Source organism: Entelurus aequoreus, linkage group LG28 (genome assembly GCF_033978785.1).
Source record: "Entelurus aequoreus isolate RoL-2023_Sb linkage group LG28, RoL_Eaeq_v1.1, whole genome shotgun sequence".
NCBI lineage: Eukaryota > Metazoa > Chordata > Actinopteri > Syngnathiformes > Syngnathidae > Entelurus > Entelurus aequoreus.
The window spans coordinates 10,356,255-10,381,525 of NC_084758.1; the positions used below are offsets into that span (position 1 = coordinate 10,356,255).

General features: G+C 35.1%; 1 protein-coding gene across 1 annotated transcript in view; it reads left to right on the top strand.

The window, feature by feature from the left end:
• Positions 1-12,204: 12,204 nt before the first annotated feature.
• fstl5 (follistatin-like 5) overlaps positions 12,205-25,271 on the top strand; it is a 336,564-nt gene continuing 323,497 nt past the window's right edge. Inside the window, exons 1-2 of the mRNA XM_062039647.1 lie at positions 12,205-12,226; positions 12,339-12,578. Coding sequence (XP_061895631.1) covers positions 12,205-12,226; positions 12,339-12,578 — 262 coding nt within the window. The remainder of the gene's footprint in view (positions 12,227-12,338; positions 12,579-25,271) is intronic.

A 25,271-nucleotide genomic window follows, 5' to 3' on the forward strand; every position in this document is an offset into this window, starting at 1 on the left:
GTACGCGAGGGGAGCCGCAGACGGGATGCTTACTACGAAGAGTGAACTACGTTCCGGCACAGGATCTTCGGGTCCGCTGGTCTTTATGCTGCTTGTCTTGATTAGTCCCAGGTGTGCGGATTGCAGATTGCCTGCAGCTTTGCCGGCGTGTGCAGAGGCAAGCAGAGGCTCCAGTCCATAGTGGATCTAACATAATAGTGTGAGAGTCCAGTCCATAGTGGATCTAACATAATAGTGTGAGAGTCCAGTCCATAGTGGATCTAACATAATAGTGTGAGAGTCCAGTCCATAGTGGATCTAACATAATAGTGAGAGTCCAGTCCATAGTGGATCTAACATAATAGTGTGAGAGTCCAGTCCATAGTGGATCTAACATAATAGTGAGAGTCCAGCCCATAGTGGATCTAACATAATAGTGAGAGTCCAGTCCATAGTGGATCTAACATAATAGTGAGAGTCCAGTCCATAGTGGATCTAACATAATAGTGAGAGAGTCCAGTCCATAGTGGATCTAACATAATAGTGAGAGTCCAGTCCATAGTGGATCTAACATAATACTGAGAGTCCAGTCCATAGTGGATGTAACATAATAGTGAGAGTCCAGTCCATAGTGGATCTAACATAATAGTGAGAGGCCAGTCCATAGTGGATCTAACATAATACTGAGAGTCCAGTCCATAGTGGATGTAACATAATAGTGAGAGTCCAGTCCATAGTGGATCTAACATAATAGTGAGAGGCCAGTCCATAGTGGATCTAACATAATAGTGTGAGAGTCCAGTCCATAGTGGATCTAACATAATAGTGTGAGAGTCCAGTCCATAGTGGATCTAACACAATAGTGTGAGAGTCCAGTCCATAGTGGATCTAACATAATAGTGTGAGAGTCCAGTCCATAGTGGATCTAACATAATAGTGTGAGAGTCCAGTCCATAGTGGATCTAACATAATAGTGAGAGTCCAGTCCATAGTGGATCTAACATAATAGTGTGAGAGTCCAGTCCATAGTGGATCTAACATAATAGTGTGAGAGTCCAGTCCATAGTGGATCTAACATAATAGTGTGAGAGTCCAGTCCATAGTGGATCTAACATAATAGTGTGAGAGTCCAGTCCATAGTGGATCTAACATAATAGTGAGAGTCCAGTCCATAGTGGATCTAACATAATAGTGTGAGAGTCCAGTCCATAGTGGATCTAACATAATAGTGAGAGTCCAGCCCATAGTGGATCTAACATAATAGTGAGAGTCCAGTCCATAGTGGATCTAACATAATAGTGTGAGAGTCCAGTCCATAGTGGATCTAACATAATCGTGAGAGTCCAGTCCATAGTGGATCTAACATAATAGTGAGAGAGTCCAGTCCATAGTGGATCTAACATAATAGTGAGAGTCCAGTCCATAGTGGATCTAACATAATAATGAGAGTCCAGTCCATAGTGGATCTAACATAATACTGAGAGTCCAGTCCATAGTGGATGTAACATAATAGTGAGAGTCCAGTCCATAGTGGATCTAACATAATAGTGAGAGTCCAGTCCATAGTGGATCTAACATAATAGTGTGAGAGTCCAGTCCATATTGGATCTAACATAATAGTGTGAGAGTCCAGTCCATAGTGGATCTAACATAATAGTGTGAGAGTCCAGTCCATAGTGGATTTAACATAATAGTGTGAGAGTCCAGTCCATAGTGGATCTAACATAATAGTGTGAGAGTCCAGTCCATAGTGGATCTAACATAATAGTGAGAGTCCAGTCCATAGTGGATCTAACATAATAGTGACAAGTCCAGTCCATAGTGGATCTAACATAATAGTGACAAGTCCAGTCCATAGTGGATCTAACATAATAGTGAGAGTCCAGTCCATAGTGGATGTAACATAATAATGAGAGTCCAGTCCATAGTGGATCTAACATAATAGTGAGAGTCCAGTCCATAGTGGATCTAACATAATAATGAGAGTCCAGTCCATAGTGGATCTAACATAATACTGAGAGTCCAGTCCATAGTGGATCTAACATAATACTGAGAGTCCAGTCCATAGTGGATCTAACATAATAGTGAGAGTCCAGTCCATAGTGGATCTAACATAATAGTGACTAGTCCAGTCCATAGTGGATCTAACATAATAGTGAGAGTCCAGTCCATAGTGGATCTAACATAATAGTGACAAGTCCAGTCCATAGTGGATCTAACATAATAGTGACAAGTCCAGTCCATAGTGGATCTAACATAATAGTGAGAGTCCAGTCCATAGTGGATGTAACATAATAATGAGAGTCCAGTCCATAGTGGATCTAACATAATAATGAGAGTCCAGTCCATAGTGGATCTAACATAATAGTGAGAATCCAGTCCATAGTGGATCTAACATAATACTGAGAGTCAAGTCCATAGTGGATCTAACATAATAGTGAGAGTCCCGTCCATAGTGGATCTAACATAATAGTGTGAGAGTCCAGTCCATAGTGGATCTAACATAATAGTGTGAGACTCCAGTCCATAGTGGATCTAACATAATAGTGACAAGTCCAGTCCATAGTGGATCTAACATAATAATGAGAGTCCAGTCCATAGTGGATCTAACATAATAACGAGAGTCCAGTCCATAGTGGATCTAACATAATAGTGACAAGTCCAGTCCATAGTGGATCTAACATAATAGTGAGAGTCCAGTCCATAGTGGATCTAACATAATAATGAGAGTCCAGTCCATAGTGGGGCCAGCAGGAGACCATCCCGAGCGGAGACAGGTCAGCACCGCAGAGATGTCCCCAACCGATGCACAGGCGAGCGGTCCACCCCGGATCCCGACTCTGGACAGCCAGCACTTCATCCATGGCCACCGGACCTGCCCCCCCCCTCCACAAGAGAGAGGGGGGCAGAGGAGAAAGGAAAAGAAACGGCAGATCAACTGGTCTAAAAATGGGGTCTATTTAAAGGCTAAAGTATACAATTGCTCAGCTCTGATCTAAACTGACGGGCCCAGCATCACTTGCAGTACGCAAACTCGTCCAAAAGATGGCGCCATAGCACAAACAATAACACACCATGCAGGGGTCTTTGCTTGTTTTTTTTCATTCGTTTTTTTTAAAATTATTTGCATTACGGCCGTAAGGGAAGAAAAATCCCACACCGTTTTACAAGCCGCAGGGCTCAAAGCGTCGGGTAAAAAAAGTAGCGGTCATCATCGACAGTCTTCATCTCGCTGTTTACCACACCGCGCTCGCTCCCCCGGGGTCGGAGAGCTGCCGTAATGGAAAACATGACATGGAGAGCAGACAAGCACGCTGGGTTCAGCAGGAGGCAACACCATGAAACATCCCAAATAGGACACGTAGAGTAGATGTTTCGGGGTGGGGTGTACGGGGAAGGTGCTTGAAGACGGGAGGGAACGCCGATGAGAGCATTTACATTCTGTGCAGGCAGCCAGAAGAGCCCCGGGTTTGTTGTGGTCTACTTATGCATTGCTGCCATATTGAGGCTTAGCTCACGCCACTGTCCTACTACATCTGCAATCCCTCTGCAGCCTTTGCTACAACACACACACACACACACACACACACACACACACACACACACACACACACACACACACACACACACACACACACACACACACACACACACACACACACACACACACACACACACACTGTATGTCCCTTCCACATTCTGACTAAGGTAGTGTCCAAAATGGTTCCCCTGGGGGCCAAATGCAGACAAATTTAAGCATTTTAGGGCCACTTTTAAATATTTCATAGAACACACTGAAATCCATCCAGTAAATATAAATCACCCTTTTGGGAGATTTAACACACATTAATTTAGAATTTAATGGCAGCAACACATTGCAAAAAAGTGGTCACAGGGGCATTTTTACCACTGTGTTACATGGCCTTTCCTTTTAACAACACTCAGTAAAGGTTTGGGAACTGAGGAGACACTTTTTTGAAGTGGAATTCTTTCCCATTCTTGCTTGATGTACAGATTAAGTTGTTCAACAGTCTCCCTTCTCATATTTTAGCCTTCATAATGCACCACACATTTTCAATGTCTGGACTACAGGCAGGCCAGTCTAGTACCCGCACTCTTTTACTATGAAGCCACGTTGATGTAATAAGCAGGGGCGTCCATGATATTGTTGCTTGGATGGCAACATATGTTGCTCCAAAAGCTGTATGTACCTTTCAGCATTAATGGTGCCTTCACAGATGTGTAAGTTACCCATGTCTTGGGCACTAATACACCCCCATACCATCACACATGCTGCCTTTTACACTTTGCGCCTAGAACAATCCGGATGGTTCTTTTCCTCTTTGGTCCGGCGGACACGACGTCAACAGTTTCCAAAAACAATTTGAAATGTGGACTCGTCAGACCACAGAACACTTTTCCACTTTGTATCAGTCCCTCTTAGATGAACTCGGGCCTGATAAGCCTTTCTGGGTGTTGTTGATAAAAGGCTTTAGTTTTGCATAGTAGAGTTATAACTTGCACTTACAGATGTAGCGACCAACTGTAGTTACTGACAGTGGGTTTGTGAAGTGTTTCTGAGCCCATGTGGTGATATCCTATACACACTGATGTCACTTTTTGATGCCTGAGGGATGGAAGGTCACGGGCATTCAATGTTGGTTTCCGGCCATGCCGCTTACTTGCAGTGATTTCTCCAGATTCTCTGAACACTTTGATGATATTACGGAGCGTAGATGGTGAAATCCCTAAATTCCTTGCAATAGCTGGTTGAGAAATGTTGTTCTTTAACAATTTGCTCAGGCATTTGTTGACAAAGTGGTGACCCTCGACCCCGTCCTTGTTTGTGAATGACTGAGCATTTCATGGAAGCTGCTTTTATACCCAATCATGGCACCCACCTGTTCCCAATTAGCCTGTTCACCCGTGGGGTGTTCCGAATAAGCCTTTGATGAGCACTCCTCAACTTTATCACTCTTTTTTGCCACTTGTGCCAGCTTTTTTGAAAAAATGTTTGCAGGCATCCAATTCCAAATGAGCTAATATTTGCAAAAAATAACAACGTTTTCCAATTGGAACGTGAAATATCTTGTCTTTGCAGTCTATTCAATTGAATATAAGTTGAAAATAATTTGTTGTATCCTCTTTTTATTTACCATTTACACAACGTGACTACTTCACTGCTTTTTGGGTGTGTACAAATTGTTTAGAGTTGTAATTATTATACTTATTACACACCAGCTGTTTGATTGTAATGTGCATCTTAGTTGTAGTTATTTTGACCAAACTGTAGAGGTGTTGAAATCGCCATGTCAAATTGCTAATGCTAATCGGTAGCATGTATATGGCACATTCAATGTAATTAGCATCAAGCTAGCACATTTTAATAAGTGGAGCCCTACTTTTGAGTGCTGTCCCTCAGGAGTCTTTGCTTTGTCGCCATGGAAAATGACAACGTGACATAAAAGTACGCCTGTTTGTTTGCCAAGTGCTAGCCTGCAAGCGGGCGTGCTGTAACGTGCAACTTAAGTATCAAAATATGGTTGTGGGAGTCGCTTCCTAGCGGTTCCCGCTGATCACACACGTCACAGGAGACCGGCGTCCAGAGTTGAACACAGTTTTAATAAACATCAATAGTTTTTCGCTATTTGACTTTTCAGTCCCACAAAAGTCTCTCCAAGTCCTTCCTCCTCCTGCTGTTCCTGACCGCTACTTTTAAAGACAACAGGTGATTAGACAACTAATCACCTGTTCAGCTGTGTTTCCAAGCCGGCCCTGATACGCCCCTGTCTGTCAGCGCGCTGTCCTCAGCACCCTGGACAGAGACGGTGACCTTAGCTCCCGCAGGCAGCGCTGGCCACGCCTCCCTCCACAATGGTATTTCTTGATTTGATGTAAGTCAGTACCTGGTTTAGATACCTCTGCAAACTCCCATACAAGTACATAATTCGTTACTCATCCAAAGTGTGTAAGTTACCCATGTCTTGGGCACTAATACACCCCCATACCATCACACATGCTGACTTTTACACTTTTCGCCTATAACAATCCGGATGGTTCTTTTCCTCTTTGGTCCGGAAGACACGACGTCCACAGTTTCCAAAAACAATTAGAAATGTGGACTCGTCAGACCACAGAACACTTTTCCACTTTGTATCAGTCCAACTTAGATGAGCTCAGGCCCAGCGAAGCCGACGGCGTTTCTGGGTGTTGTTGATAAACGGTTTTCGCCCTGCATAGGAGAGTTTTAACTTGCACTTACAGATGTAGCGACCAACTGTAGTTACTGACAGTGGGTTTCTGAAGTGTTCCTGAGTCCATGTGGTGATATCCTTTACACACTGATGTGACTTGTTGATGCAGTACAGCCTGAGGGATGGAAGGTCACGGGCTTAGCTGCTTACGTGCAGTGATTTCTCCAGATTCTCTGAACCCTTTGATGATATTACGGAGCGTAGATGGTGACATTTTTAAGTTAAGTTAAGTTTTTAAATGAGCGTAAGTCTTAAACTATAGAAAGTATTTCAATGGTTGAAATCTGCACTTTTGAGAGTTGTAGGAGTTATTAGGGTCATCTAGGTCACAGCCGCTCAGACCAGGAACAAAGCAGAGTGGGCGGGGCTTGTTTACAGAGCAGCCAGCCCCAAACGCCTGAGTCAGAAACAGATGCGGAAGCAGATTTGTACGTGATAATATATCATATTGTAGGTGTTTATTACACTTTGCATTCATATTTTGCTGTTTGTTGCATTTTTGTTGTGTTTTGCTTGGTCTGAGAAGTAAAATATGTAGTATATATTATTGTGTACAGGAGGAGAGTAAACGGCACAGACCACGAGGGAGCAGGGTAGCTCTATGTTTAATTATATATATTGTGGCACCTGATTCTCACCAAGACACAGGATTGGGTTTGCAGAAATCCGAAAGGGGCATTTATTGCACAAGTCTTTGTAGGAAGTGCAGGGTGTGGAAGTATCAAACTTAAAGTGTCCATTAACAAACATTAATATCTCCCATCCGGGGCTCTCAATCCTTCACACAGCACACTTCTATATATGTCGTAGGTAATTGCCTATAAAACAATAGAAACACAACATAAGTAAAAACATTTCACTAGCAATGACTTTTGGTATTAGTGTTCCTGGAAAAAAAGGCACCAAACATCCATACTGTACAGCTAAACGTGTATACATCATTTATACACACATACACATTGGCCCCTCCCCCATACACATTTTTTTTCTCAATGTGGCCCCCGAGTCAAAATATATGCCCAGCAGTTTTCTCCGGACTATAAGGCGCACTTAAAATACTTTTTTCCCCTCAAAACTCGACAGTGCGCCTTATAACTCGGTGCGCCTAATGTACGGAATACGTTTGATTCAGCTTACCCACCTCGAAGCTATTTTATGTGGTACATGGTGTAATGATAAGTGTGACCAGTAGATGGCAGTCACACATAAGAGATACATGTAGACTGCAATATTATGACAGTCCCACATAATATATACGTATAGACTGCAATATGACGGCAGTCACACATAAGAGATATGTGTAGACTGCAATATGATGGCAGTCACACATAAGAGAAACGTGTAGACTGCAATATGATGGCAGTCAAACATAAGAGATACGTGTAGACTGCAATATGATGGCAGTCAAACATAAGAGATACGTGTAAACTGCAATATGATGGCAGTCAAACATAAGAGATACGTGTAGACTGCAATATGATGGCAGTCAAACATAAGAGATACATCTAGACTGCAATATGATGGCAGTCACACATAATATATATGTGTAGACTGCAATATGATGGCTGTCACACATAAGAGATACGTGTAGACTGCAATATGATGGCAGTCACACATAAGAGAAATGTGTAGACTGCAATATGATGGCAGTCACACATAAGATATATGTGTAGACTGCAATATGATGGCAGTCACACATAAGAGATACGTGGAGACTGCAATATGATGGCAGTCACACATAAGAGATACGTGTAGACTGCAATATGATGGCAGTCACACATAAGATATACGTGTAGACTGCAATATGATGGCAGTCACACATAAGATATATGTGTAGACTGCAATATGATGGCAGTCACACATAAGAGATACGTGGAGACTGCAATATGATGGCAGTCACACATAAGAGATACATGCAGACTGCAATAGGATGGTAAGCACACATAAGATATACGTGTAGACTGCAATATGATGGCAATCACACATAAGAGAAATGTGTAGACTGCAATATGATGGCAGTCACACATAAGAGATATGTGTAGACTGCAATATGATGGCAGTCCCACATAAGAGATATGTGTAGACTGCAATATGATGGCAGTCACACATAAGAGATACGTGTAGACTGCAATATGATGGCAGTCACACATAAGAGATACGTGTAGACTGCAATATGATGGCAGTCACACATAAGAGATACGTGTAGACTGCAATATGATGGCAGTCACAAATAAGAGATACGTGTAGACTGCAATATGATGGCAGTCACACATAAGAGATACGTGTAGACTGCAATATGATGGCAGTCACACATAAGAGATACGTGTAGACTGCAATATGATGGCAGTCACACATAAGAGATACGTGGAGACTGCAATATGATGGCAGTCACACATAAGAGATACGTGTAGACTGCAATATGATGGCAGTCACGCATAATATATACGTGCAGACTGCAATATGATGGCAGTCACACATAAGAGATATGTGTAGACTGCAATATGATGGCAGTCACACATAAGAGATACGTGTAGACTGCAATATGATGGCAGTCACACATAAGAGATACATGGAGACTGCAATATGATGGCAGTCACACATAAGAGATATGTGTAGACTGCAAAATGATGGCAGTCACACATAAGATATACGTGTAGACTGCAATGTGATGGCAGTCACACATAAGAGATACGTGGAGACTGCAATATGATGGCAGTCACACATAAGAGATACGTGTAGACTGCAATATGATGGCAGTCACACATAAGATATACGTGTAGACTGCAATATGATGGCAGTCACACATAAGAGATATGTGTAGACTGCAATATGATGGCAGTCACACATAAGAGATACGTGTAGACTGCAATATGATGGCAGTCACACATAAGAGATACATGTAGACTGCAATATGACTCAAGTAAACAACACCAACATTTTATATGTTCCATTGAAAATATATAACACTACACACGGCGCTCAAATATCCATCAAAATGTTTTAGTAGGACTTTGGTAAGCTATGAAGCCACACCGCTTGATGGATTGTACTGTGCTTCAACATAGGAGTATTATTATGGTGTGTGTATAAGGTAAGACATATTATCCCGCGTTTTGTTTCGCAATTTTATGCAAAAGCAACTTTTCTTACTTTCTGGTACCTGATGATCTGTATTTGGGATCTGCATGAGTCCTGAAAATGTGTGTGCGTCCGCCTTTGTAGTCCATGTCGATAATCTTCTTCTTTTTCTCTATCTTCTTGTTGTGTGACATTCATCCTCCACTGTTGCCATTTCTAATATAAAGTACTGTAAAGTTATTTATTATATCTGTCAGTTTACTCGCCAAGAAAGCACTAAAACATACCGGTGTAGTGAGTTTACATTATTCACCCAAGCAACTTTAGTTATTAGAGAGTTCCGGTTCCGGACGGTTTTTCACGGGACACATTTCGGGCGTTGTTGTTGCACTAATGAGCCACGGATGAGGAGATGCTGCTCCGTTATTGATTGAAGTAAAGTCTGATTGTCATTAAAATAGTTACCAGCATTACATGGTATGTAGACCACAAGGAAGTATTTTACATTTACAAAAAAAATAATATCTAAAGCTGCAAGCAGCGATGGACGGGACCGACTTTGAAGGCTCATAAAATCCAAACCGGAGCAGTAATTAAAACTCTTTCATCAACTTTTAATCAGAAGGGTTCAATCTCTCTCTTGTGCTAATTTGAAGCCGACACGACAAACGCGCTCAGAGGAGATAATGTTTGAGAAAAGGTGACTGTTTTTACTCAACTTTTGTTTTGAAGGGGGAATTGCGAACTTCCTGTTGATTTTTGCTGGGGGTTGTCAGTGTATGAAATATAGGTCTAAGTGAGACCTACATAGAGGTTTTTGTTTCATGTCTCTACGACATTCCTACTGGGAGTTACAGGCAGTTTTGTCTGTGTTTTCTTCCTAGGGGGCGCTAGAGCGCAATTTTGAGTTTTGGGGTTTGCAAATTTTCGCCAGTCCTGATGTGTGTGTCCAATTTGGTGAGTTCTGAAGCATGTTAAGGGGGTCAAATTACAGCTCAAAGAGGCGGCGGTATAATAATAAAATGCTAGAGATTTAATAGGGTCTTCTGTCCCAAAGGGACTCGGTCCCTAATAATATGACTCCTTTAAAGCTCCCTATAATCCAGTGCGCCTTATATATGAAAACAGATCAAAAATAGACCATTCATCGGCAGTTTCCCAGGGAGCATTGAGGAAAAGCAAAAAAGTCTCCACGACTAAACACATGTGTTTGATGTGGACTGACTGCCAGCACAAAGGTGATGACAAACGAGCGCGCCCTTCAACGACCCCGCCGGCGGCAGAGAGGATGCCCGCCCGTGTCGCAGCAATTGGCGGAATAATCATTACCGCTGGGAATGAATAAAGTGGCAAATTGTCTGCCTGCGTGCGGGTCACAGCGTGAGCGGCGGTGTGACGTCAGACAGCGCAATCAGCCTGAGTTTGTTTAGGACAATGTCGCTCCCAGACAGCGTAATTGAGCACGCTTTATTACCGGTTCTGTTTTAATATAAATGGGGAGAAATTATGTTTGTGATTTGTTGCCGCGTGCAGACGAGTATCTTGCATCTGAGACATAACAACCTCAGGCTATCACCGCCTAAAACCGCTCTTTAAAATTGTATCCTGACTGTTTGTTTTTATAGCAATAGCCTGCAGGACGGAGGCTTTCACGCTTTGTGCTCGCCAAGAACTATTGATGGAGGCTTCAGTTTCTACCCATACATGTCTTCTTTGCTGTCAACCCTTAAAGAGTACATTGTATTATTATTATTATACTAAATATGAAATAGTATGTACATATATATATATATATATATGTATATATATATGCATAAGCTAAACAGGCTTGTAGGGATGATATAGCCTCTGTGTTTTTTTCTGAGCTAACGTATATATATATATATATATATATATATATATATATATATATATATATATATATATATATATATATATATATATATATATATATATATATAAAAATATATATATATATATATATATATATATATATATGCATAAGCTAAACAGGCTTGTAGGGATGATATAGCCTCTGTGTTTTTTTCTGAGCTAACATATATATATATATATATATATATATATATATATATATATATATATATATATATATATATATATATATATATATATATATATATATATATATATATATATATATATATGCATAAGCTAAACAGGCTTGTAGGGATGATATAGCCTCTGTGTTTTTTTCTGAGCTAATGTATATATATATATATATATATATATATGTATATATATATATATATATATATATATATATATATATATATATATATATATATATATATATGTATATATATGTATATATATATACATATATATGTATATATATGTATATATTTATGTATATATATGTATATATTTATGTATATATATATTTATGTATATATATATATATATATATATATATATATATATATATATATATATATATATATATATATGTATATATATATATATATATATATATATATATATATATATATATATATATGTATATATATATATATATATATATATATATATATATATATATATATATATATATACATATATATATATATATATATATATATATATATATATATATATATATATATATATATATATATATATACATATATATATATATATATATATATATATATATATATATATATATATATATATATATATATATATATATATATATATAAGCTAAACAGGCTTGTAGGGATGATAAAGCCTCTGTGTTTTTTTCTGAGCTAACATATATATATATATATATATATATATATATATATATATATATATATATATATATATATATATATATATATATATATATATATATATACATAAATAAACACGCTCCTCAAAATAAACGCGCATGGGTCAAAGGTTGAGTGAGGGTGACATCAAAAAGTGCCAGCGAGGACAATTCTATGTGGGCGTCCGACATCCGCCAAAATTGCCGCCTCTCCACCGCACGTGCCCTCATAGCGCTCCATTGGTGTTTTGCAGGTGAGACGGGCCACACCGACCCGTGCCAGCTCAAGTACTGCGGCCCCGGCCGCCGCTGCGCCGTCAACCAGGCCACAGGCCGGGGAGAGTGCGGCTGCCCGGACCGCTGCAAGGAGCGCTACAAGCCCGTGTGCGGCTCGGACGGGAAGCTCTACTCCAACCACTGCCAGCTGCACCGCGCCGCCTGCTCGCAGCGCCGCAGGATCGCCATCGTGCACGGCCAGGACTGCTTCTACAAAGGTAGGCCCCCCCCGTGGCATTTACCTCATGGCGGTCTGCATGTTTATGATGCTGATCCGGTCCGTTGTAGCCCGGAGGACCGGATTCTAGCAGGATTTAGTTCTACACTTCCATGTCATCCAACACTTCCAGAAATAAACTCATTTTTACGCCAAACCTAAATTAGCTCTCCTGTAAATACTGTAGTACGACACAACTATGAATAACTTTACACTACTTTATAAATACTGTAAATACTGTAGTACGACACAACTATGAAGAACTTTACACTACTTTATAAATACTGTAAATACTGTAGTACGACACAACTATGAAGAACTTTACACTACTTTATAAATACTGTAAATACTGTAGTACGACACAACTATGAAGAACTTTACACTACTTTATAAATACTGTAAATACTGTAGTACGACACAACTATGAAAAACTTTACACTACTTTATAAATACTGTAAATACTGTAGTACGACACAACTATGAAGAACTTTACACTACTTTATAAATACTGTAAATACTGTAGTACGACACAACTATGAAAAACTTTACACTACTTTATAAATACTGTAAATACTGTAGTACGACACAACTATGAAGAACTTTACACTACTTTATAAATACTGTAAATACTGTAGTACGACACAACTACGAAGAACTTTACACTGCTTTATAAATACTGTAAATACTGTAGTACGACACAACTATGAAGAACTTTACACTACTTTATAAATACTGTAAATACTGTAGTACGACACAACTATGAAGAACTTTACACTACTTTATAAATACTGTAAATACTGTAGTACGACACAACTATGAAGAACTTTACACTACTTTATAAATACTGTAAATACTGTAGTACGACACAACTATGAAAAACTTTACACTACTTTATAAATACTGTAAATACTGTAGTACGACACAACTATGAAGAACGTTACACTACTTTATAAATACTGTAAATACTGTAGTACGACACAACTATGAAGGACTTTACACTACTTTATAAATACTGTAATTACTGTAGTACGACACAACTATGAAGAACTTTACACTACTTTATAAATACTGTAAATACTGTAGTACGACACAACTATGAAAAACTTTACACTACTTTATAAATACTGTAAATACTGTAGTACGACACAACTATGAAGAACGTTACACTACTTTATAAATACTGTAAATACTGTAGTACGACACAACTATGAATAACTTTACAGTAATTTATAAATACTGTAAATACTGTAGTACGACACAACTATGAAGAACTTTACACTAATTTATAAATACTGTAAATACTGTAGTACGACACAACTATGAAGAACGTTACACTACTTTATAAATACTGTAAATACTGTAGTACGACACAACTATGAAGAACTTTATACTACTTTATAAATACTGTAAATACTGTAGTACGACACAACTATGAATAACTTTACAGTAATTTATAAATACTGTAAATACTGTAGTACGACACAACTATGAAGAACTTTACACTAATTTATAAATACTGTAAATACTGTAGTACGACACAACTACGAATAACTTTACACTACTTTATAAATACTGTAAATATTGTAATATGACACAACTACGAATAACTGTACACTACTTTATAAATACTGTAAATACTGTAGTACGACACAACTACGAATAACTTTACACTAATTTATAAATACTGTAAATACTGTAGTACGACACAACTATGAAGAACTTTATAATACTTTATAAATACTGTAAATACTGTAGTACGACACAACTATGAATAACTTTACACTACTTTATAAATACTGTAAATACTGTAGTATGACACAACTATGAAGAACTTTATACTACTTTATAAATACTGTAGTACGACACAACTATGAAGGACTTTACACTACTTTATAAATACTGTAAATACTGTAGTACGACACAACTATGAACAACTTTACACTACTTTATAAATACTGTAGTACGACACAACTATGAAAAACTTTACACTGCTTTATAAATACTGTAAATACTGTAGTATGACACAACTATGAAGAACTTTACACTACTTTATAAATACTGTAAATATTGTAGTACGACACAACTATGAAGAACTTTACACTACTTTATAAATACTGTAAATACTGTAGTACGACACAACTATGAAGAACTTTGCACTACTTTATAAATACTGTAAATACTGTAGTACGACACAACTACGAATAAATTTACACTACTTTATAAATACTGTAAATACTGTAGTACGACACAACTATGAAGAACTTTACACTAATTTATAAATACTGTAAATACTGTAGTACGACACAACTATGAAGAACTTTACACTAATTTATAAGTACTGTAAATACTGTAGTACGACACCACTATGAAGGACTTTACACTACTTTATAAATACTGTAAATACTGTAGTACGACACAACTATGAAGAACTTTACACTAATTTATAAATACTGTAAATACTGTAGTACGACACAACTATGAAGAACTTTACACTACTTTATAACTACTGTAAATACTGTAGTACGACACAACTATGAAGAACTTTACACTACTTTATAAATACTGTAAATACTGTAGTACGACACAACTATGAAGAACTTTACACTACTTTATAAATACTGTAAATACTGTAGTAAGACACAACTATGAAGAACTTTACACTACTTTATAAATACTGTAGTACGACACAACTATGAAAAACTTTACACTACTTTATAAATACTGTAGTACGACACAACTATGAAGGACTTTACACTACTTTATAAATACTGTAAATACTGTAGTACGACACAACTATGAAGGACTTTACACTACTTTATAAATACTGTAGTACGACACAACTATGAAAAACTTTACACTGCTTTATAAATACTGTAAATACTGTAGTACGACACAACTATGAAGAACTTTACACTACTTTATAAATACTGTAAATACTGTAGTACGACACAACTATGAAGAACTTTACACTTCTTTATAAATACTGTAAATACTGTAGTACGACACAACTATGAAAAACTTTACACTACTTTATAAATACTGTAAATACTGTAGTACGACACAACTATGAAGAACTTTACACTACTTTATAAATACTGTAAATACTGTAGTATGACACAACTATGAAGAACTTTACACTAATTTATAAATACTGTAAATACTGTAGTACGACACAACTATGAAAGACTTTACACTACTTTATAAATACTGTAAATACTGTAGTACGACACAACTATGAAGAACTTTACACTACTTTATAAATACTGTAAATACTGTAGTACGACACAACTATGAAGAACTTTACACTACTTTATAAATACTGTAAATACTGTAGTACGACACAACTACGAACAACTTTACACTACTTTATAAATACTGTAAATACTGTAGTACGACACAACTATGAAGAACTTTACACTAATTTATAAATACTGTAAATACTGTAGTACGACACAACTATGAAGAACTTTACACTACTTTATAACTACTGTAAATACTGTAGTACGACACAACTATGAAGAACTTTACACTACTTTATAAATACTGTAAATACTGTAGTACGACAAAACTATGAAGAACTTTACACTACTTTATAAATACTGTAAATACTGTAGTAAGACACAACTATGAAGAACTTTACACTACTTTATAAATACTGTAGTACGACACAACTATGAAAAACTTTACACTACTTTATAAATACTGTAGTACGACACAACTATGAAGGACTTTACACTACTTTATAAATACTGTAAATACTGTAGTACGACACAACTATGAAGGACTTTACACTACTTTATAAATACTGTAGTACGACACAACTATGAAAAACTTTACACTGCTTTATAAATACTGTAAATACTGTAGTACGACACAACTATGAAGAACTTTACACTACTTTATAAATACTGTAAATACTGTAGTACGACACAACTATGAAGAACTTTACACTTCTTTATAAATACTGTAAATACTGTAGTACGACACAACTATGAAAAACTTTACACTACTTTATAAATACTGTAAATACTGTAGTACGACACAACTATGAAGAACTTTACACTACTTTATAAATACTGTAAATACTGTAGTATGACACAACTATGAAGAACTTTACACTAATTTATAAATACTGTAAATACTGTAGTACGACACAACTATGAAAGACTTTACACTACTTTATAAATACTGTAAATACTGTAGTACGACACAACTATGAAGAACTTTACACTACTTTATAAATACTGTAAATACTGTAGTACGACACAACTATGAAGAACTTTACACTACTTTATAAATACTGTAAATACTGTAGTACGACACAACTACGAACAACTTTACACTACTTTATAAATACTGTAAATACTGTAGTACGACACAGCTATGAAAAACTTTACACTAATTTATAAATACTGTAAATACTGTAGTACGACACAACTACGAATAATTTTACATTACCTTATAAATACTGTAAATACTGTAGTACGACACAACTATGAATAACTTTATACTACTTTATAAATACTGTCAATACTGTAGTACGACACAACTACGAAGAACTTTACATTACTTTATAAATACTGTAAATACTGTAGTACGACACAACTATGAAGAACTTTATACTACTTTATAAATACTGTAAATACTGTAGTACGACACAACTATGAAGAACTTTACACTACTTTATAAATACTGTAAATACTGTATTACGACACATCTATGAAGAACTTTACACTACTTTATAAATACTGTAAATACTGTAGTACGACACAACTATGAAGAACTTTACACTACTTTATAAATACTGTAAATACTGTAGTACGACACAACTATGAATAACTTTATACTACTTTATAAATACTGTATATACTGTAGTACGACACAACTATGAAGAACTTTACACTACTGTAGTACGACACAACTATGAAGAACTTTACACTACTTTATAAATACTGTAAATACTGTAATACGACACAACTTTGAAGGACTTTACACTACTTTATAAATACTGTAAATACTGTAGTACGACACAACTACGAATAACTTTACACTACTTTATAAATACTGTAAATACTGTAGTACGACACAACTATGAAGAACTTTACACTACTTTATAAATACTGTAAATACTGTAGTACGACGCAACTATGAAGAACTTTACACTACTTTATAAATACTGTAAGTACTGTAGTACGACACAACTATGAAGAACTTTACACTACTTTATAAATACTGTAAATACTGTAGTACGACGCAACTATGAAGAACTTTACACTACTTTATAAATACTGTAAATACTGTAGTACGACACAACTATGAAGAACTTTACACTACTTTATAAATACTGTAAATACTGTAGTACGACACAACTATGAAGGACTTTACACTACTTTATAAATACTGTAAATACTGTAGTATGACACAACTATGAAGAACTTTACACTACTTTATAAATACTGTAGTACGACACAACTATGAAAAACTTTACACTACTTTATAAATACTGTAGTACGACACAACTATGAAGGACTTTACACTACTTTATATATACTGTAAATACTGTAGTACGACACAACTATGAAGAACTTTACACTACTTTATAAATACTGTAGTACGACACAACTATGAAAAACTTTACACTGCTTTATAAATACTGTAAATACTGTAGTATGACACAACTATAAAGAACTTTACACTACTTTATAAATACTGTAAATACTGTAGTACGACACAACTATGAAGAACTTTACACTACTTTATAAATACTGTAAATACTGTAGTACGACACAACTATGAAGAACTTTACACTACTTTATAAATACTGTAAATACTGTAGTACGACACAACTATGAAGGACTTTACACTACTTTATAAATACTGTAAATACTGTAGTACGACACAACTATGAAGAACTTTACACTACTTTATAAATACTGTAAATACTGTAGTACGACACAACTATGAATAACTTTACACTACTTTATAAATACTGTAAATACTGTAGTACGACACAACTATGAAGAACTATATAATACTTTATAAATACTGTAAATACTGTAGTACGACACAACTATGAAGAACTTTACACTACTTTATAAATACTGTAAATACTGTAGTAAGACACAACTATGAAGAACTTTACACTACTTTATAAATACTGTAGTACGACACAACTATGAAAAACTTTACACTACTTTATAAATACTGTAGTACGACACAACTATGAAGGACTTTACACTACTTTATAAATACTATAGTACGACACAACTATGAAGGACTTTACACTACTTTATATATACTGTAAATACTGTAGTACGACACAACTATGAAGAACTTTACACTACTTTATAAATACTGTAGTACGACACAACTATGAAAAACTTTACACTGCTTCATAAATACTGTAAATACTGTAGTATGACACAACTATGAAGAACTTTACACTACTTTATAAATACTGTAAATACTGTAGTACGACACAACTATGAAGAACTTTACACTACTTTATAAATACTGTAAATACTGTAGTACGACACAACTATGAAGAACTTTACACTACTTTATAAATACTGTAAATACTGTAGTACGACACAACTATGAAGGACTTTACACTACTTTATAAATACTGTAAATACTGTAGTACGACACAACTATGAAGAACTTTACACTACTTTATAAATACTGTAAATACTGTAGTGCGACACAACTATGAATAACTTTACACTACTTTATAAATACTGTAAATACTGTAGTACGACACAACTATGAAGAACTATATAATACTTTATAAATACTGTAAATACTGTAGTACGACACAACTATGAAGAACTTTACACTACTTTATAAATACTGTAAATACTGTAGTAAGACACAACTATGAAGAACTTTACACTACTTTATAAATACTGTAGTACGACACAACTATGAAAAACTTTACACTACTTTATAAATACTGTAGTACGACACAACTATGAAGGACTTTACACTACTTTATAAATACTGTAAATACTGTAGTACGACACAACTATGAAGGACTTTACACTACTTTATAAATACTGTAGTACGACACAACTATGAAAAACTTTACACTGCTTTATAAATACTGTAAATACTGTAGTACGACACAACTATGAAGAACTTTACACTACTTTATAAATACTGTAAATACTGTAGTACGACACAACTATGAAGAACTTTACACTACTTTATAAATACTGTAAATACTGTACTACGACACAACTATGAAGAACTTTACACTACTTTATAAATACTGTAAATACTGTAGTACGACACAACTATGAAGAAATTTACACTACTTTATAAATACTGTAAATACTGCAGTACGACACAACTATGAAGAACTTTACACTACTTTATAAATACTGTAAATACTGTAGTACGACACAACTATGAAGAACTTTACACTACTTTATAAATACTCTAGTACGACACAACTATGAAAAACTTTACACTACTTTATAAATACTGCAAATACTGTAGTACGACACAACTATGAAGAACTTTACACTACTTTATAAATACTGTTAATACTGTAGTACGACACAACTATGAAGAACTTTACACTACTTTATAAATACTGTAAATACTGTAGTACGACACAACTATGAACAACTTTACACTACTTTATAAATACTGTAAATACTGTAGTACGACACAACTATGAAGAACTTTACACTACTTTATAAATACTGTAAATACTGTAGTAAGACACAACTATGAAGAACTTTACACTACTTTATAAATACTGTAGTACGACACAACTATGAAAAACTTTACACTACTTTATAAATACTGTAGTACGACACAACTATGAAGGACTTTACACTACTTTATAAATACTGTAAATACTGTAGTACGACACAACTATGAAGGACTTTACACTACTTTATAAATACTGTAGTACGACACAACTATGAAAAACTTTACACTGCTTTATAAATACTGTAAATACTGTAGTACGACACAACTATGAAGAACTTTACACTACTTTATAAATACTGTAAATACCGTAATTTCCGGACTATAAGCCGCACCTGACTATAAGCCGCACCAGCTAAATTTAGGGGAAAATACAGATTGCTCCATATATAAGCCGCACCCGACTATAAGCCGCAGGGTTTTGATGTGTAATTACCGTAGTATATAGGGGTTCCTGCTACCACGGAGGGGATTGTCGGGACAGAGATGACTGTTTGGGAACGCAAAGCGTCCCATTTATTAACAATAAATCTTTCAATCATTCAATCAAACTTTCACATCTTTGACATGGCGAACAGCATTCGTGCAGAGTACAAATAATACAACGCTGCAAAGTAATACAAAGTGCTCGCCTGTACGTTATCAAAATAACCAGCCTACCGGTATATGAAAAGTCAGTCTTTAATCATTGTGTCATCGTCTTCCTCCTGCGTACTAAAACCACCGAAATCCTCTTCGTCGGTGTCGGAGAAGAACAGGCCGTATATAAGCCGCACCCTTGTATAAGCCGCAGGGACCAGAACGAGGGGAAAAAGTAGCGGCTTATAGTCCGGAAATTACGGTACTGTACTACGACACAACTATGAAGAACTTTACACTACTTTATAAATACTGTAAATACTGTAGTACGACACAACTATGAAGAAATTTACACTACTTTATAAATACTGTAAATACTGCAGTACGACACAACTATGAAGAACTTTACACTACTTTATAAATACTGTAAATACTGTAGTACGACACAACTATGAAGAACTTTACACTACTTTATAAATACTGTAGTACGACACAACTATGAAAAACTTTACACTACTTTATAAATACTGCAAATACTGTAGTACGACACAACTATGAAGAACTTTACACTACTTTATAAATACTGTTAATACTGTAGTACGACACAACTATGAAGAACTTTACACTACTTTATAAATACTGTAAATACTGTAGTACGACACAACTATGAACAACTTTACACTACTTTATAAATACTGTAAATACTGTAGTATGACACAACTATGAACAACTTTACACTACTTTATAAATACTGTAGATACTGTAGTACGACACAACTATGAAGAACTTTACACTACTTTATAAATACTGTAAATACTGTAGTACAACACAACTATGAAGAACTTTACACTACTTTATAAATACTTTAAATACTGTAGTACGACACAACTATGAAGAACTTTACACTACTTTATAAATACTGTAAATACTGTAGTACGACACAACTATGAACAACTTTACACTACTTTATATTAGAAATGGCAACAGCACATAACAAGAAGATAGAGAAAAGAAGAAGCTTTTCCACTGCGGTATCGGCACGGACTACAGTGCACACATTTTCAGGACTTATGCAGATCTCCAATACAGATCAGCAGGTACCAGAAGGGAAGGAAAGTTGCTTTTGCATGAAATTGTGAAACAAGACGCCAGATTATATGTTTTACCTTATACACACACCATAATAATACTCCTAGGTTGAAGCACAGTACGTCTGACTATGGTAGCCTTAATGCACCGATAACCCCTCAATCGGCGCAGCTTCATAGTTTACCAAAGTCGTGCTAAAACATTTTGACAGAAGGTAAGAAAAGTTGGTTCTGCAAAATATTGTGAAACAAAACGCCAAATAAGATGTGTGCTAAAGGGTGCCCTTTTGCGGTCCTTACCATAGTAATACTTATTTTGTTTTTACACAGAATTTTTTGACACAATTTTTTAATAAAATTAATTTTTATACACTGAACTTTTTTACCCTGAATTTTTATACACAGTTTTTTTTTTACACTAAATGTTTTTACGCAACATTTTTTATACACTGAACTTTTTTACCCTACATTTTTATACACTGATTTTGTTTTTACACAGAATTTTTTTTACACAATTTTTTTTATTAAATTAAATTTTATACACTGAACTTTTTGACCCTGAATTTTTATACACTGTTTTTTCTTACTCTAAATTTTTTTACACAACATTTTTTATACACTCAACTTTTTTACCCTGAATTTTTATACACTTATTTTGTTTTTACACTGAATTTTTTTACACAAAGTTTTCATAAAATGCATTTTCATACACTGAACTTTTTTACCCTGAATTTTTATACACAATTTTTTTTTTTTACACTAAATGTTTTTACGCAACATTTTTTATACACTGAACTTTTTTACCCTACATATTAATACTCTGAATTTTTATACACTGAACTTTTTTACCCTGAATGTTTATACACTGATTTTGTTTTTACACGGAATTTTTTTTACACAAAATGTTATAAAATACATTTTTATACACTGAACTTTTTTACCCTGAATTTTTATACACTGATTTTGTTTTTACACTGAATTTTTTTACACATTTTTTTTATAAAATGAATTTTTATACACTGAACTTTTTGACCCTGAATTTTTATAAACTGTTTTTTTACACTGTTTTTTTTTACACAACATTTTTTATACACTGAACTTTTTTACCTTACATTTTTATACTCTGAATTTTTATACACTGAACTTTTTTATCCTGAATGTTTACACTGATTTTGTTCTTACACAGAATTTTTTCTACACTAAATTTTTATAAAATGAATTTTTATACACTGTTTTTTTTACACTGTTTTTTTTTTTTGCACAAAATTTTTTTACACAACATTTTTTATACACTGAACTTTTTTACCCTACATATTAATACTCTGAATTTTTATACACTGAACTTTTTTACCCTGAATGTTTATACACTGATTTTGTTTTTACACGGAATTTTTTTTACACAAAATTTTATAAAATACATTTTTATACACTGAACATTTTTACCCTGAATTTTTATACACTGATTTAGTTTTTACACTGCATTTTTTTACACATTTTTTTTATAAAATGAATTTTTATACACTGAATTTTTTGACCCTGAATTTTTATAAACTGTTTTTTTACACTGTTTTTTTTTTACACAACATTTTTTATACACTGAACTTTTTTACCATACATTTTTATACTCTGAATTTTTATACACTGAACTTTTTTATCCTGAATGTTTACACTAATTTTGTTCTTACATATAATTTTTTCTACACTACATTTTTATAAAATTAATTTTTATACACTGTTTTTTTTTTTTTTTGTACTAAATTTTTTTACACAACATTTTTTATACACTGAACTTTTTTACCCTACATTTTTATACACTGATTTTGTTTTTACACTGAATTTTCTTACCCAGAATTTTTATGCACTGATTTTTTTTTACACTGAATTTGTTTATGCAAAATGTTTATACACTGATTTTTTTTTTATACACCAAATTTAAAACATTTTTAACACACGCATTTTGCTCACAATTTTTTTTCAATGAAATTGTCAGACGTAGAAAAAAAATCAGTTCACAAAATTCAAAATGCAATAAAATTCAGTGACATAAATTCAATGTCAACAAACGTTGAAAATAACCTCCATACCAGTACACTTAAACATGGTTTAAGGATGGCCGCAGTTTGACCCCGGAACAGACTATTTCCAGGAATCCAATAGTTTCTAAGCTTGAACGAGTGATGTTTGAGGTTCCAGTGCACAGTTGGAAGATTGTTGAGTGAATAAAAGAAGTGGTGCAGGCCTGGATGACTCAAGCAGACTCTTCTATTCCAACGCCAACATCACAGACGCCCAGCAAGGAGCTCGCCCGCTCCACTCCTCCGCCAAGCCCACAATTTGGCGGCGTCCCAAGCGCCGTTAAGAGGTCCTTTTGTAATCCGCTGCAAGTCGGAAGGTGAAGGCTGGCAGATAGGGAAAGTGCCAACCCGAGGATTTAGCGACTTATGGGGTGGATCAAGCGGCAACGCTCCGATAATGTTGATGATGTGATTTCACACGCCACATTTTGGAGAGTTTGCTGAAACAACACATTGTGGGGCGACTTTTTACGAGGCTATTAAAATAAGGTTGTATTACGACTGCAGACTGCAGACGCAGCACAAGACTGCTGCCACTCAAAAACATCATAAACTCTCCTTTATTGGTGTTAATTGGTTCCTGGGCCTGAATGCATTTCTGCAAAGTTATACATTTTATATCAAATAGTGTCATAACTACATCAAAAAAAAAAAAAAAAAGTATTACAAGTTTCTAAATAAGTGCTTTTTAACGTTATTAACAAGACTTTTACACTCATTTAATCCAACACTGTACAATAATAATGCTGCTTGAGGTTGAGCCAATCAGTGGACACGATACTAACCAACATGCCCTGGTTTTGTCTTGGTCTTATAGCGGCCGTTGGCATTTTTGTTTTTTTTTATTTAACCATTTTTATGCCTGGAAATCATGAACAGCATGCAATTGTTTAGGGCAAGCATCTGGAACACAAAATGTTAAAATAGCCAAATTTGACCAAAAACACAACGGAGAAATCTGTCTGGAGCCGCGGAAAAATAAACACTTTAAATAAGTGTTATTTATAATGAAGACAACACATGTTGAAAGTGTCCATATAAGTTATGTTAGCCTACTATCAAAATTACTTTACACGTCTTATATAAGTGTTATAATGAAGGCAACACATGATGTAAGTGTCTATATCAGTTATGTTAGCCTACTATCAAAATGACTTTAAAAGTCTTATATAAGTGTTATAATGAAGGCAACACATGATGTAAGTGTCTATATTAGCTATATTAGCCTACTAT